The sequence below is a fragment of the Gadus macrocephalus genome, chromosome 3, assembly GCF_031168955.1.
Source record: "Gadus macrocephalus chromosome 3, ASM3116895v1".
NCBI lineage: Eukaryota > Metazoa > Chordata > Actinopteri > Gadiformes > Gadidae > Gadus > Gadus macrocephalus.
Window position 1 is genome coordinate 17,677,843 of NC_082384.1, and position 16,089 is coordinate 17,693,931.

The 16,089-nt window shown below is 52.6% G+C and overlaps 1 protein-coding gene across 1 annotated transcript in view; it reads left to right on the forward strand.

The window, feature by feature from the left end:
* The window catches only part of fat1a (FAT atypical cadherin 1a), a 74,869-nt gene extending 59,134 nt beyond the window's left edge, over positions 1-15,735 (forward strand). Inside the window, 14 exon segments of the mRNA XM_060047710.1 lie at positions 343-480; positions 894-1,037; positions 2,549-2,746; positions 4,359-4,940; positions 5,377-5,599; positions 5,850-5,981; positions 6,145-6,302; positions 7,896-8,373; positions 9,300-9,453; positions 10,035-10,145; positions 10,272-10,924; positions 11,213-11,347; positions 13,173-13,208; positions 13,971-15,735. Of these exon segments, the coding sequence (XP_059903693.1) occupies positions 343-480; positions 894-1,037; positions 2,549-2,746; positions 4,359-4,940; positions 5,377-5,599; positions 5,850-5,981; positions 6,145-6,302; positions 7,896-8,373; positions 9,300-9,453; positions 10,035-10,145; positions 10,272-10,924; positions 11,213-11,347; positions 13,173-13,208; positions 13,971-14,695 (3,867 nt within the window). The 3' untranslated portion in view covers positions 14,696-15,735.
* The last annotated feature ends 354 nt before the right edge of the window (positions 15,736-16,089 follow it).

Below are 16,089 nucleotides of genomic sequence, written 5' to 3' on the forward strand. Positions count from 1 at the left end.
AGTCTTCCCTGACTGCTGATTTCCCACAGGACTCCCTTCGTTCTGCGATAGGCTGTGTGCTGTGTGCTTTGTGTGCGTGTGTATGTGTGTGTGTGTGTGTGTGTGTGTGTGTGTGTGTATGTGGGCCCCCTTGTGATGACCGTGACTGCAAAAAAAAAAACAAGTGCATGATTGTACTCCCTCCCGATTTATTCCTTGTACAGTTCCTTGGAGATCAAAAAAACAGGATGCGGCCGTCACAAATCAGCCTCGCAAATCACAAAGCTGTGTTCACAGCCTATAAATAAACACAAAGCTCATCCTCAACCCATGCTCTGTGTGTGTGTGTGTTTGGGGTCAAAGGTCGTTGCCGAGGACGCAGATGGGCCCTCCTACAGTCACGTGCGCTACTCCATCGCGGACGGCAACCAGGGCAGCCTGTTCACCATCGACCCCATCCGCGGGGAGCTCAAAGTAGCGCGTCAGCTCGACAGAGAAAGGGTAAGGAGAAGAAAGAGGGATAAAAACCACAGTGCACGTACATTTCCGGTCCGTGGAATAACTAATTGCCCTCTCTGCATTCTATGCAATATGCACCGAGGGCTGTGTCAGAGCAAACGCACCCGTTTGTCCCCACTGCTGAGAATTCTTCCTCTCCTCTCATTTGCACTCTTTTCTCACTCGACCCTTTCCCCTCTCTCTCTCTCTCTCTCTCTCTCTCTCTCTCTCTCTCTCTCGCTCTCTCTCTCTCTCTCTCTCTCCCTCCCTTTTTTCCTCTCACTCTCCTCCCTCCCCTCCCACTCTCCCTCTCTCCACATCTCTCCCCCCCCCTCCCTCTCTCCACCTCCCTCTCTCTTCCTCCATGTTTTCCCTTCTTCCTCCCTCACTCAACCTCCCTCCCTCTCTCCCCCCAGACGTCGGGCTACACCCTGACGGTGGTGGCGTCGGACAACGGGTCGCCGGCGCGCTCCAGCGTCGCCGCGGTCAACGTGGACGTGTCGGATGTCAACGACAACCCGCCGCTGTTCGCCCAGGCCAACTACAGCCTCATCATCCAGGTATGGGGGTCAGCCGGGGAGGGGGCGAGCACGCTGGAGGTGCTGGTGGTGGTGCCGGTGGCGGGAGGGATAGAGGTGGAGGTGATATGAAGGGTGGAGGGGTTGGTGCTGGGAGGGATAGAGGTAGAGGAAGGCGGGCAGGGCGGAGGTGCGGTTGGTGGTAGGGATAGAGGTGGAGTTGGTGTGAAGGTTCTAGCGATAAAGGTGGAGTTGGCGGGTAAGGGTGGTGGTAGGGTTGGAGTTGGAGTTGGTGTGAAAGGTGGTAGAGACAGAGGTGGAGATGGCAAAGTGTTGGTGGTGGGGATAGGGTTGGGGATGAAGGTGGTGGGGGTGGAGGTGTGGGTGGTGTATGGCACAGAGGTAGTGGGGTGGAGGAAAAAAGGGAAGGATGTGGCTGGGTGGGATGCGGGCGGGGCGGTGGTGGGAAGCCTGCGTCTGGGTGGTACGTGGTGGGAGGTAGGGACGAAGGCGGCGGTGGTTGTGTTGGAACGGGGTGGCGGCGGGAAGGACGTCTCGCTGCGGTGATGGTGGTGGGTGGAGGGTAGCCCTAGATTAGAGGGTCAGGGGTCCAATGGAATGGCATATGATTTAGATGGTCTGGGGGGAGGAGGAGGGCTAGGGGAGGGCTGGGGATAGGAGAGACAGCAGTGGATACAACCGCCGCAGCCCTGGAGGGATTAACCTAGGAGGATCCATAGCAGCCATGTGCACCTTGAATGTCAAGGAGGAGGGGGAGGATGGAGCACCAGGAGGGAGGGGACATCGCGAGGGCAGGGGGAGGGTTGGGGGGGGGGGGAGGGTTGGGGTTGAGGAGAAGGTGTGTGTGTGTGTGTTGGGGAGGAGGAGGGGAGTTTAAAGACAGAGGCTGCATCTTAAGTATGCCAATGCAGATAAAAGGTGGATGCGAGGAGAATGTGCAGCAGCGGCGTTGAGGGGAGGTGAGCAGTCGAGAGGAAGTGGAAGCAGCAGGCAGAGGACGGTGAGGCACGGGGCTAAAAGCATGGTAATAATACCCACTCCATAGAAGGAGAAGGGCCATCGAAAGATTCGTACCAGTGTGGTACCCTCTGGAAAAGACAGCCAAAAACGTGGAAGTAGATGGAAAAAAGGGTGAGGCAGGGGGGGTGGAGGGGGTGGGGGGTGGAAAGGACACGGTTCAAAGTCATTTTTTCCGAGGTGCCGCCAAGTAGAGGAGCGCTGCTGGGAAATGTAGTTCACACTCCACAGACGACTAATCACTTGAGAAGGGGACGAGATTGCCTTGCCGAGAAGAATGAGATCCCCTGCCCTGGTTTTAACTTATTCCATGTCTGAAACGCACTGGTTTTTTAATAATACTCACCACAGAGATGACAATACGTCAGCCTGTGAGGTTATGGGTGAATGCTTAAACACAGTCGTTTTTCATTACCAGCATCCCCAATCCAATGTGACGGCCCTTTAATGGCGGGAGCTGATCCCACTGTGTTCACTCATGCTCGTTATTTGCTTCCGCCCCCCCGCACTCACAGGAGAACCGACCCAAGGGCACCAGCGTTCTCCAGCTGTCTGTCAGCGACCGGGACGCCACCCACAACGGCCCGCCCTTCCACTTCGCCATCGTCGACGGCAACGAGGGCGACGCCTTCGAGATCAGCCAGCAGGGGGCGCTGGTGGCGGTGGGGCCGCTGAACAAGAAGGGCCGAGAGCACTACCTGCTGCAGGCGCAGGTGAGCCTCGCTCTCTTTGAACGAAAGGCTTTGTTCCGGAGTATTGACCCATCAAGCGGCGGGTCGATCTATCCTGCCGGCTCGGCCCACTGCTCACCTGTCACACTCGCCCACCGGCTCCGCTCGCTGACTCTCTCTCTCTGTCTCTCTCTCTGTCCCTCTCTCTGTCTCTTTCTGTCTCCATCCCTCCCTCGGTCTCTCTCTCTCAGTCTCTCTCTATCCCTCTCGCTGTCTCTGTCGCTCACTGTCTCTCTCTCTCTCTGTTGCTCTCTCTCTCCCTCTCCCTCTCTCTCTCTCTCTGTTGCTCTCTCTCTCCCTCTCTCCCTCTCCCTCTCCCTCTCCCTCTCCCTCTCTCTCTCCCTCTCCCTCTCCCTCTCTCTCTCTCTCTCTCTCTCTCTCTCTCTCTCTCTCTCTCCCTCTCTCCCTCTCCCTCTCTCTCCCTCTCTCTCTCTCATTTCATCCACGCGTTTCTCAGTCATGGTCTGAAAGAGGCATTCATTTCTCATCCTGCTCCACACTCCTCACAGCCCCTCTGTCCTCCCCCATGCCGCCTCAACTCACATTCTCTTTCTCCAGCTGGTCACCTGCTTAACCTGCTAAACAGAAGAGCGGACGAGTGAGTTGTAGTTCTCACTCAGCACTTGCTCTTCGCTGACTGAGCAGTGCAAATCAAAGACCCAGAGGAAGATATTAGAGCTGTTACTGACTGGTGTCATCCGCAAATGTGTGTGTGTTTGTGTTGGTGTGTGTGTGTGTGTGTTTTGAAAGGGCCTCTGAAGTCTCTTGGGCAAACGGGGGATGATAAGAGTGAATCCAGAACGAGGCCCCTCCACTCAGAAGTCAATCTTGTGTTTTTTTCTCCACATAGAATTGATGCTAATACATGCAAATATTTAGACACATCTTGCACTCTGGCTGCTTTGAATGAATCCTTGTGACGTCCCTCGCACAGCACTCCGCACTGTGGGAAAATAAGACATTTTTTGAAAGGCACTTGATTGCCCCCTAGTGGCCGCCATGGTGCGCTCGACTCTTGAAGCAGTAGGGAGTCGGTGGGTGGGGGTAGGGGGTTATTACTACTGAATGAATAACTGGCAAACATTCCTGTCCTCATCGGCGCGTTCAGGAAAACGACTTTAATTAACTTTACTTCAGGCATTTGGGCTACTTTCCAAAGCGACTCTCAGCGGACTCAGATCCATGTCATTCAGTATCAGATGGGTCATGCATCTTGCTCCCGGATGCCCACTGATAGGGTTGCAGACATCGGGCGATCGCCACTAGAACCCTTACCCTTTAGGCTCAGTTATGATTCCACGTCGACGCCAGGCAAGGGCGTTTAAGGACCAATTACCTCCTTGCGGTCCCTCCTTGTGTCGCCTCCCAAAATTGTTAACCTTCCGTCGAGGCAAAGCAGCAGCAAGGGCTGTGATTGGTCCGGTTACTAAAACCCGTCGCAGAACCCAACCAGGTTCATTACTGCGTCATTGCGTTGCGTCGACGTGGAGCCATAACTGAGCCTTTACGCTGCGAGTCGAACGCCATGTCCCAAAACCCCCCACGCTAACCCTCCCCCTCTCTGCACCCCCCCCCCCCCCCCCCCCTACTCCAGGTGTCAGACAGCGGGAAGCCCCAGCTGCTGTCCACGGCCTTCGTCAGCGTGCGGGTGATCGAGGAGAGCGTGTACCCGCCCGCCGTCCTGCCGCTGGATATCTTCATCTCCACGGCCGACGACGAGTACCCCGGTGGCGTCCTGGGCAAGATCCACGCCACGGACCAGGACATCTACGACACCCTGACCTACAGCCTGGCGCCGGCCCCCCAGGACGGGCTCCCCTTCACCGTGTCGGCCTCGGACGGCAAGGTGATCGCCCGGCAGCCGCTGGACGTGGGCCACTACCCGCTTAATGTGACGGTGACGGACGGACGCTTCACCACGCCGGCCGACGTCACGGTGCACGTGCGGCAGGCCACGGAGCAGGCGCTGGCCAACTCCATCGCCGTGCGCTTCGCCAGCATCGCGCCCGAGGAGTTCATCGGCGACTACTGGCGCAACTTCCAGCGGGCGCTGCGGAACATCGCCGGGGTGCGGCGCAGCGAGGTGCAGCTGGTGAGCCTGCAGCCCACCGAGGCCGGGGACCTGGACGTGCTGCTGGCCCTGGAGAGGTCCGGGAGCCCCTACCAGCCCCAGGAGGTGAGAGAGGGGCACGGGGCCGTCAGGGCGGGCGGTGTGGAGGCAAGCCCTTCAACACGCTTCATTTAAATAGAGTCAAATCGATTCTACTGTCACTTTATCCCGGATAGATCTGATATCAGCGTATATGGAATAAATGCAAACGATAGATGAAGTCAAATTGTGCGTTATATCAAAAGAAACGATTGACTTTCTTACCCCGAACTTCATTTCCTGTTTCAACCTTTAAAAAATAATGTTGTTTCCAATCAGAGATCAAACCCGAATCTAATCAAGAGAGATCGGTGCTTAGAGAAAACCAGATCACTCCTATTGATCTCCATATGAATGTCTCTTATTGCCGCTGCCACAGCCTCGGTCCAAAGGGAAACCTGAGGGCAGGGGCGGCCGTCTAGCCTCAGCTGAGCACCATTTCCTAAACCGTTGCTTTCCGTAGGTGGTCTTCCGCAAGCTGAACTCGTCGGCGGCGGTGATCGAGGAGATGACGGGCGTGCGCATCGTGCGCGTGGTCATGAAGCTCTGCGCCGACATCGACTGCCCGCTGCACTTCTGCGACGAGGTGGTCTCCCTGGACAAGGGCAGCATGTCCACCTACAGCACGGCACGCCTCAGCTTCGTCACCCCGCGCCACCAGCGGGCCGCCACCTGCCAGTGTGAAGGTAGGACCCCCCCGAGCGACCAGCGTTTTGTATCCCACCACACGCCCCGGAACAAATGCCCCGACACGACTTCTTTGTCGTTTTAAAATCAAGGCTCTAAACGTTTCCGATTGCCTCCTTTTCCTTTTATGCTAAATTAATCTCTGCACTTAACACACGCACGCGCTTAAACGACCCCGCGATGCCTGCAACGCCTCCTCCGTGCTCCACTCTCTCCTTTGATTGATTTAATGTGTGGCGGTGCTTTCAGGAGGGAAATGCCCCATGGAGAACAAGCTGTGCGACAACAGCCCCTGTCCAGAGGGCACGGAGTGTGTGGCGGACCAGACCGAGGCCTCCTACAGCTGCGTGTGTCCCCAGGGCAAGACCGGCCAATGTACCGGTAAGTTCCCCCCCCGTCCTCCCCTCCTCCTCCTCCTCCTCGTGCTTAAGGTTTATATTTATTGTATCTCCCTCCCCCGGTTCCTGTTATGTTTCACTGTTGCTCGCTCGTATGACTCACTCACTCTTCACGCACTCCCTCGTGTTTTTCCCGGGGCGTCCAGACGGGCCGTCCCTGACGTTCGGAGGCGCGGGCTACGTGCGCTACCGCCTGCTGGAGAACGAGAACAAGGAGGAGATGAAGCTGTCCCTGAGGCTGCGGACCCTGTCCAGCCACGCCACCGTCATGTACGCCAAGGGGACCGACTACAGCATCCTGGAGGTGAGTGTGTGTGTGAGTGTGTGTGTGTGTGTGTGTGTGTGTGTGTGTGTGTGTGTGTGTGTGTGTGTGTGTGTGTGTGTGTGTGTGTGTGTGTGTGTGTGTGTGTGTGTGTGTGTGTGCGTGTGTGAAGGTGTAGATGTGTGTGTGTGTGTGTGTGTGTGTGTGTGTGTGTGTGTGTGTGTGTGTGTGTGCGTGTGTGTTTCTGTGTGAGTGTAGGTGTGTGTGTGTGTGGCAAAATGATTCACACATTTCCCATTTGGGATTAAAAAAGTACATCTTATTTTATCTTGGTGTCTCGCCCAAAATACTCTGCACTTCCCTCTATCTCGCCGGCCAAGAATGAAACAACCTAAAAAGCAATTAAGAGTGGAGTTGATGGTGAAGTGTTGTGTTGATAAGAGCAGCGTCTGGGCTGGAGCCCGGCGACGGGGGGCCCCGGCGAGGGGTAGACCCGGCGGCTGCTCTGGCGACTCCCTCGCTGCAGTGGGGCATTTTGAAATGCGCTTCACATGAGGGACGCTGGGAATGTGGCAGCCAGTTAAAGAAAATCAAACACTGGAGCTATTTTCAGTCTGGGAGGGAAACCAAGAAGAGTTTCTCACAAAGTTCTACCTCTCACTCTCTCTCTCTCTCTCTCTCTCTCTCTCTCTCTCTCTCTCTCTCTCTCTCTCTCTCTCTCTCTCCCTAACTCTCCCTAACTCTCTCACCCTCTCACTCTTTCTCTCTCTCTCCCTCTCGCTCTAGCTCTCACGTGCTCTTGCTCTCTTTTTAGTTTGCTCAATTTCGCTCACAATCTTCATTTAGCACTCTCTCTCTGTCTCTGTCTCTGTCTCTGTCTCTCTCTCTCTCTCTCTCTCTCTCTCTCTCTCTCTCTCTCTCTCTCTGTCTCTGTCTCTGTCTCTCTCTCTCTCTCTCTGTCTCTCTCTCTCTCTCTCTCTCTCTCTCTCTCTCTCTCTCTCTCTCTCTCTCTCTCTCTGATAGTTTTGTGTAGGAGGCATAATGTCAGTTAGGCGCTGGGCCCTGGAACCTGGGCCAGATTTGGGACACTTATGTGTCCATGTGAACACTACTTCAGCAGAAGTATTGTCACACTACTGCGGCTATGTTAATTATTTTCTGCCACTCCATGGTTGTTTGTGTGATTATGTTGTTTTCCAAACCATCCCGCAACGGACGTCGTGCAAAATCATCAAGTGGAAAGTTATTAATTATTCGTAAAAAGATTTCTTATTTAGTTCCGCTGTGAGGAATTAATTTATTAGTCAGCAGTGTGGTATAATTGATTCAATTCCAGCTCAGTTCAGTCTTAATTATGGGTTTTCATACAGGACTTATGCTTGTATGGCTGGCTCCAGCGTTTCTCCCGTAATGCCTCAGTTTTGACAACTCAGGTCGTCAAGTGTTTGTAAACGAATAATGGACTCACCGCAGCATTAATATCACACAATATATTTCTGCAGGAAATGAGTGGCACTGATTGAAAAGCAATTAGCCTTTGTGTTTCGAGAGTCCACCTGTTCTTTGCTAAAGTGTAATGCGTTTCTGCCTTCCTTTATTCAATCCGCCCCCCCCCCCCCACCCTCCGCTGTTCAGATCGTGAACGGCCGCCTGCAGTACCGCTTCGACTGCGGCAGCGGGCCGGGCATCGTGTCGGTGCACAGCACGCAGGTCAACGACGGCGACTGGCACAGCGTCTCGCTGGATGTGAACGGCAACTACGCCAAGCTGGTGCTGGACCGCGTGCACGCCGCCTCGGGCGCGGCGCCGGGCACCCTGCGCACGCTCAACCTGGACGACAGCATCTACTTCGGCGGCCACGCGCGCCAGCACGCCTCGTCGGGGGCGGGGCGCCACGGCCGCAGCCTGCCCGCCACCAACGGGCTGCGGGGCTGCGTGGAGGCCATCCGCCTCAACGGCCAGGAGCTGCCGCTGAACGCCAAGGCGGTGCGGCCGCACGCCGTGCTGGAGGACGTGGTGGACGTGACGCCGGGCTGTGCCCTGCTGCCCGTGGAGAGCTGCGCGATTAACCCCTGCGTCAACGGGGGCACCTGCTCCACGCTGCCCAACGGAGGTGGGTGTCTCGTGTGACTCTCGGATCCAGTGCCGTCTCCGGGGTTGTGTAAAGCACGGCTTTTTCGCTGGAGTCCAGTCGGTTGTTGAACTAGTTGTAATTAGGGGTGGGAAAACTAATCGATTCTTCGATGCATCGCGATTCTCGCTAGAACGATTCTGCCTCGATGCAGATAAATTAATAATCTAAATATATTTATAATCTGAATTAAAAAAATATATATCTTCTCGCCAAAGAGGGATAATTTTTGTAATTTTAAAATTATTGAATTTATCTTCAATGTATATTGGCCAATCTGATTTGTCTTGATGACACGATTAGGGTTCAGCCTACGCATAGCATGCGCGCAAACTCACAGCCAGACACAATAACTCCTTCTAATTCAAGAGCAGCTTTTCCTTTAATGACATAGAAAATAAAGATTAGAAATAAAATAAAACTGAAACCTATTTTTTGCATGCTTCCATATTGTGTTATAATGCAAGCTGCATTGATTATAGCATTGTTCATAGAAAGTCATATTTGTGACAAAAGCTTTCTCTTTTGTCACAAATATTAGATAAGTTAATTCATCTGTTGATGTCTTTAATGATCATCACAAAAGTAGGAAGTGATTGGCAAACTCTGAGTAGCAAACCCAGATGTAAATATATATTTTTAAAAATCACGCATGGAAATGTACATAAAAAAATTTGTTGCATCAAGATGCATCGATAATCGCTTCAGAATGGAATCGTTGACCTCATAATCTGAATCTAATCGAATCGTGAGAAGCCAAGAGATTCCCACCCCTAGTTGTAATGCGTTGCGATGGGATGGTCTGTGAACTTCAGTGTGTCCTTATCGATTTGTCTTAATGGTGAATTCCATTACAAGCAACCGTCCACTTTTTTGTCTCAATCCCTGTGCTGTCTCTGGTCCTCCAGGCTTCTTCTGCCGGTGTCCCGCGTCCTTCATGGGCACCCACTGCGAGTCGGCCATCAGCCCCTGTGCCTCCAACCCCTGCCTCTACGGAGGCACCTGTGCCACCCGTGGGGAGGACTTTTACTGCCAGTGCAGAGGACAATACTCCGGACAAAGGTACGCGCTGCTGGAGCGCTCAGTCTTTTACGGTGCTCCTTCCATCACCGCATGTTTTTGTTGCTGAGACTACGATTTGGTGATGGTGGGTCACGTCTCCCTGAGAGTCGTGCTTAGGGACAGCTAGGAAACGTTGACCAGGGGAAAGGAGAGCAGGAGGTGCTCTCTGTAGAAACAAACGTTTTGGACAAGAGGATGTCCTTCATCAGACTAATGAGATCTGATAGTGAATAGCCTGCAATGGCCTTCCAAGTGTCTTTGCCCGCTGCCCTGTTTTCATCCTGCAGTGAACTTCAGCGCCCTGCCAGAAGTCTCATGACGTAGGTATTCAGGATGAAATTGCTTACGCCTTTCATCCTGATTTCTACAAAGCTGTCCTTTCCGTGAGCCACGGTAAGGACAGCTGTGTGACACTATCCCTCACCTCAGTGCAGATCAGTTTGAGTTCAGACAGTTCACCACCAGAAGCTTTGATCTCCCAATTGCAGTCTGACAGCAAAAATACTAACATAAATCGAACCCGCGAATTCGATTAACACCGGTGGAAGTCCTTAATGTGGTCCACATGCTTTCCTTGATAGGTGCCAGCTGGGTCCGTACTGCAGAGACAACCCCTGTAAGAACAGCGGCAAGTGTATCGACAGCCTGGATGGCCCGGTCTGCGAGTGCGATTTTGGTTTCCAGGGAGACAGGTGAGTCATCACTACCCAGTCACCTATCTGTAGGACATTAAAACGTGGGTGAACCTCAAACAACCTCAGACACCCCGTCGGAGATGGATGAACGTGCTAACAGTGTCCGCGTGCGATGGGTTCCAGGTGTCTGATGGACGTGGACGAGTGCAGCAAGAGCCCGTGCTCCAACGGCGGCCTGTGCCAAAACACGTACGGCTCCTACCGCTGCAACTGCTCCCTGGGCTACGCCGGGCCGGCGTGCACGGTGCACTCCGAGGTGCGCAACGACTTTGTCTCCAACGCCTGGAACATCGGCCTGGAGGAGGTGATCGGCATCGTGGTGTTCGTGGCCAGCATCTTCCTGCTGGTGCTCATCTTCATCCTCATCCGCAAGCGGGCGTGCCGCGGCGGCGCCAAGGGCCGCGACCGGGACGACGACCGCCACCACCACCGCATGTCGGGCGCGCACCACGCCTTCATGCAGAGGCCCTACTTTGACGCCAAGCTCAGCAAGAACATCTACTCGGACGTGCCGCCGCAGGTGCCCGTGCGGCCCATCTCCTACACGCCCAGCATCCCCAGCGACTCGCGCAACAACCTGGACCGCAACTCCTTCGAGGGCTCGGCCATCCCCGAGCACCCCGAGTTCAGCACCTTCAACCCGGACGCCGGCCACGGCCACCGCAAGACGGTGGCGGTGTGCAGCGTGGCGCCCAACCTGCCCCCGCCCCCGTCCTCCAACTCGGTGTCGGACAGCGACTCCATCCAGAAGCCCAGCTGGGACTACGACTACGACTGTAAGTATCGTACGTATATTTACTATCTCTCCGCACACCGTGACAAAAATCGACACTGTATGAACGGGGAAGGACGGGTAACGGGGAAGGATGATTTGGTGAGGTTGTGTAGCTGTCGGGGATGTTGGACCCTCTGTCCTGTAACGGCCATGACTTGAAACCCTAAGATCTGCAGCCTACCTGTATGCATCCCGAAGCTAGAGGCTTCTTACCTCTACCTGCTTCAGTGAGATTCAGTTGCTTTGGATAAAAGAGTGAAATGTCTCACACGCCGTGCTTCTCTTCCAGCTAAAGTAGTGGACCTGGAGCCGTGTCTGAAGAAGCCGGTGGAGGACAGCGCCTGTCACCCCTACAACACCAGGGGCAGCATGTCCGAGGTCCAGTCCCTCAGCTCCTTCCAGTCCGAGTCCTGCGACGACAACGGTAAGCCTTTCTCAAAAATATGATTTTTTTTCCCTCTTATTCGATACAGTTTGAATACAACCTGGTCATTTTTCCTATTATATAGCATAGCATGCACTCACTATATAAAGCACAAAGATGTTCGTGGATTCCTTTTTTCTCTCCCCTCTGAAATGCCTGTGAGGTTTCTGCAAAGAGGTGTCCTCAGCCTGTGTCAAAGTGACTTGTTTGGATCAACGCTAACCCCTCTCTCTGTCTCTTTGTCGCATGCTGAGAATGGACCGCCCATAGGTGGCTGCAGGGTCACATGTTTTTCTCTCTCTTTTTCTATTCGCTGCGGGGTGTCAGCTCCCATTTGGATTAAGTCAGTCCACAGATCCAGAACCAGGTTTTAAAAAAGGGCGCTCCAGCCTGTAAGTCCTGAATCACCACGGGTACAGACGGAAGCAATCAATACAAAATGTCCACCGAGTGGTTCGCTCCGGATAAAAATCAAAACAAAACAGAAAGAAGTTGGGCCTCTAGTGTGCATACACAACCCCTGTTTGTATTTCCCCGAAATCCAAATCAAGCCAAAAAGACCAACAACACAGCTTTATTAGATGCATGCTTTATTCTGTTGTTTTTCTCTCTTTTTGTTACTGTTTTTTCTACCTAGACACAAAAGGCTGTTGGGCTCAAACAAGGAACATAGCAACAGGGTATACGGTGTAAACAATGATTGTCCTCCTCCCCTCTCCATGGAACATCGACTACCCTTTGTGATCCTCCAAAAAAACATCAGACCCTGTTCCCACTGGTTCCTCACCTGAACCCGATTCATGAAACAAATTTAATAGTGGAACATCCTTCGATATCGATTTGTCCAGGCAAAGTAGGCCTTCTTCTAATCTCTGATAGGCACGGAAACATGCTTCAATCATCTCGTGGACGTATTGATTCTTCCAACTGTACCAGTACCTGTACCTGTATCAGTCTACCCCATCTCCCAATCATACCGGACCCCCCTAGCATCCTCACCGTGTCTTTTGGTCATCTCGTACAAACACACCAGGCCTTTGTCTCCCCTACCTCCATTGTCTTGTGTCAGGTTCCCCCTCCGGCCATCCAATGTCCTCCCAAAGTCATTCAACATCAAGTCTATACACCCCCCCCCCTTCCCACAATCCCAGATCACCTCTTAGCAGTCCCAGGGAAACAGAAAGACAGGGCGAGAGATGATACCGCCGTAGTGTCCTGTTCTAGTTCAGTCTCCCTTCCCACACTGTGTGTGTTGGTAGCGTTAGAAACACACGGAGGCCTTGTTAGCCGTGTCAGATCCCTGCCTCCCTCCCTAGCCCTCTCAGCGCTCGGGGTAGTGACGGTAATGCTGCTTGTCGAGGCTGGGGTTTATTCTTAGGATGAGGTATTCTCTCCCAGCCTCCCTCTCCAGTAGCTGGGGTTTTGTGTTTCCTCTCTGTAGTGTCAGCAGGACCTGGGAGACCTGATAGCTGTAGTCACTGCCAATTCCCCCCGCGCTGAATCCGGGAGCGGGAACAGAATGTGAATTAGACTTTTTTGGTTTTTCTGTATCTTTCGCAAAAAGTAGAGTCTGGTAAATGTCAGAGGTAATATAGTGTGTTGTGTAGACGGCTTGAAGGGAAATGGGGATTCTGCACTTTTCAGTCCTGTGTACCCCCACACACATTGTTTTGTGTTTGTGTTTTTTTGGTTTCGGTGTCCATGTTTACATCATCGCACATGTCTCATTCCTGTTCTCATCCTGCTGTACTCTCTCTCTCTCTGAGTTTTTTTTAACTGACATGATGTTCTCTTCTGTTTCCCTTCCTCGTTTGCCTATTGTCAGAGTCTTTTCTGACTCATGATCACAAGAACTCAAGAGGTGAATGTTTCAACTTTGTTTGCTTGATGCCCAGTGGACCCCCCCATCCCCCCTCCCCGCCACCCCCCTCCCCCTCCCAAAGAAAAAACAAACATCTCTCCCTAAACCTGCTTACCCAGCGTTTAACGTGGAGTAAATTAACTGTACTAGTACAGCCTCACTGCCCTGCTACTAACACTTGACACCAGTGGCTTGGTCTGGTGTGCAGGGTTAATTAACACGTCCCGAGCCTTCCTCTGCATGACCTTGGTTGTGACCCTTTGACCTTGACCGTCGCCTCGTTCTGCGTTGCACCTAGTGCTGTTTTCTTTCCGTGGCTTTGAGATTTGTTTTCCACAGCAGTATGAGTTGGATTCGAGGTCAATGTTGAAATAATTGGACCCTGAAGCATGTTGCCTAATGAGTCAAGTATTTTCCAAAAGTGTTTTAGCAGCTACAAAGTGGAATGTCATTGAATAATATGGAGTTAGGGTATAAATGGTTCGGTGTAAATAGAGGCAGAATCTTTTGTTTTGCATGTGGGTGGAGTCAATGTGTGTGTCAGTGTGGTTCACTTGTTTACATGTGAAGTGGTGTGGAGTCGGTGGTTGTGTGTTTCTTGCTGTGGTCTCTAACCGTGTAGTCGTTGCATGCTGTGGGCTTTCCTTAACGATAACACATTGTTTGCCGAGCGTCCAAACAAAAAAACGTGTTTTTGCTGTTTTTTTTTACTCTGATGTCCCCGACGCTCATCTCACACGTGTGGCTCTTACTTTGAAACAGGATATCACTGGGACACATCTGATTGGATGCCAAGTGTTCAACTTCCTGGAATCCAGGAGTTCCCGCAGTACGAGGCTGTGGAGCCCCCCCCCGCCCCGCTGTACAGTGACCGGGACAGCGCCCTCGACGCCGACTACTACCCCGGGGGCTTCGACATCGAGGGCGACTTCCCCCCGCCCCCCGACCACTACCCGCCCGGGGACGAGCTGCCGCCGCCGCCCCCCCTCCCGGAGTACGGCCCGGACCGCTTCGACTCCCTGCGGCCGCCGGGCCGGGACCACCCGGGCGCCGCGCCCGCCGGCCCGGGCTCCCCGGGGGGCGTGCGGCAGCGCCCGGCGTTGCCCCAGCTCTACGACCTCAACCAGTACCTGCCCCAGCACTCCTACCCCGCGGGGGAGGGGGGCGCCGAGGCCCAGGGCCAGGCGGCCGCCTCCACCGCCGCCGCCGCCGCCGCCGCCAGGGGCTCCCCCTCCCCGCCCTCCTCCACCATGGGGACGGGGGGCTACCGGGGCGGCTACCCCATGGGCTACGGCCGGGACTTTGAGGCCCCGGCGCTGGACAACATGTCCCTGTCACTTTACACGTCCACAGCCTCCTGCTCAGACATGTCGGCGTGCTGCGAGGAGTCCGACGCCGTGATCAGCGACTACGAGAGCGGAGACGAGGGCCGCTTCGGACGGACGTCCATCCCAGGCCTGGACTCCCAGCAGCACACGGAAGTCTGACCACTGGATCCAAACAAAAGTGCCTGAACCCATGACTGAACCTTAACAACACACACACACACACACACACATGCACACACACACACACACACACACACACACACACACACACACGTACACCACAGCAACACAAATCCTTTAACCTGTGCACGCACACAATTACAGGTTTGCGAGAGAGAATATCACTGCTTGAATAATGCAAACGCAGTCGGTCTGATAAGTGAAGAACGTCGTCATCATAGACTTATCGTGGGGGGTCTGTTTTGGCCCCCAGGGGACTCAGGGGACTGGGCCCTGTCGTGTCCTCTTGTCGGACTGGAGGAGAAAAAACGAAGCGATTAAGAGCTTCTATGTTGACTGTGCCATCTCTTTGATCAACGGTTCAATTCAGACATCTTTCACCCCGAAATTCATGTTTAAATGTTCGACAGCGTAAAAAAAACCACATCAACAAGGTAATAATCATGAGAAAATAAATCATTTCATGGTGATATCTGTATTTCTATCAATGAAACCTGAGTAAAAATGATTATTTTTTTGATTTACAAGTATCCATTTAAATGTAAATTTCAATGTACAGTTTTGATTTCAAAGTTCACTAGGTTTTGTAGATATTTTATTTTTAAACACGAGTTAAATGGTGTGACATTATCAGCCTTACTGTGCTTACATTCACGAAAACAAAAAAATGAATGTTGAAAAAGAAACAAAAGTAGAGTGAGACTTTTCGAAAAGAAAACGTAACTGTAAAAGATTTTATTTCCTGCTCATTTCAACAAGGGTCTTCAATGAGCGACTGCATATTCTTGTGTTTTTCTCTTCTTTTTTTTATGGTTTGTTTGTAAATGCGACTTTGAAACCTCTTTATTTTTCCACCAAGAAAATGGGACCCAATATATTTATAGTGCAACGTTATCCATGGACACACGACTTTTTATGTGTCCGTGTGTGTGAGCAATGCTATGGTCTTGTTAAGGTTTTTATTGAATACTGCCACGAGCTCACGCTTTCTACTGGCAATAAATTATTCCTAAAAAATACATCCAGTGTGTTCTTTTTTGATAGAAACCATGTGTCTATTGTGTTTGTATGAGTGTGTGTGTGTGTGTGTGTGCGTCTGTGTGGTAGGTGTTATTTATAAGGCCACAAGGAAACAATGATGAGTTCTCAAATGTGACTGAAACTGGAAGTGACAGGGTCTTATCTCTGATCTAAGTCAAGCACAAGTACTCCGACTTGTCACTTTCGGTTTAAGTCTGAGTTCTTCCAATTCAATGTCATTGTGTCAGTGATGTAAACATCACATGACTATTTGATGAAAACCAAAGAAGTGGTGTATAAAAATAAATAGAAATTGCAACTTCACTGGATAAGGCATGAAGGTCAAAGCCATC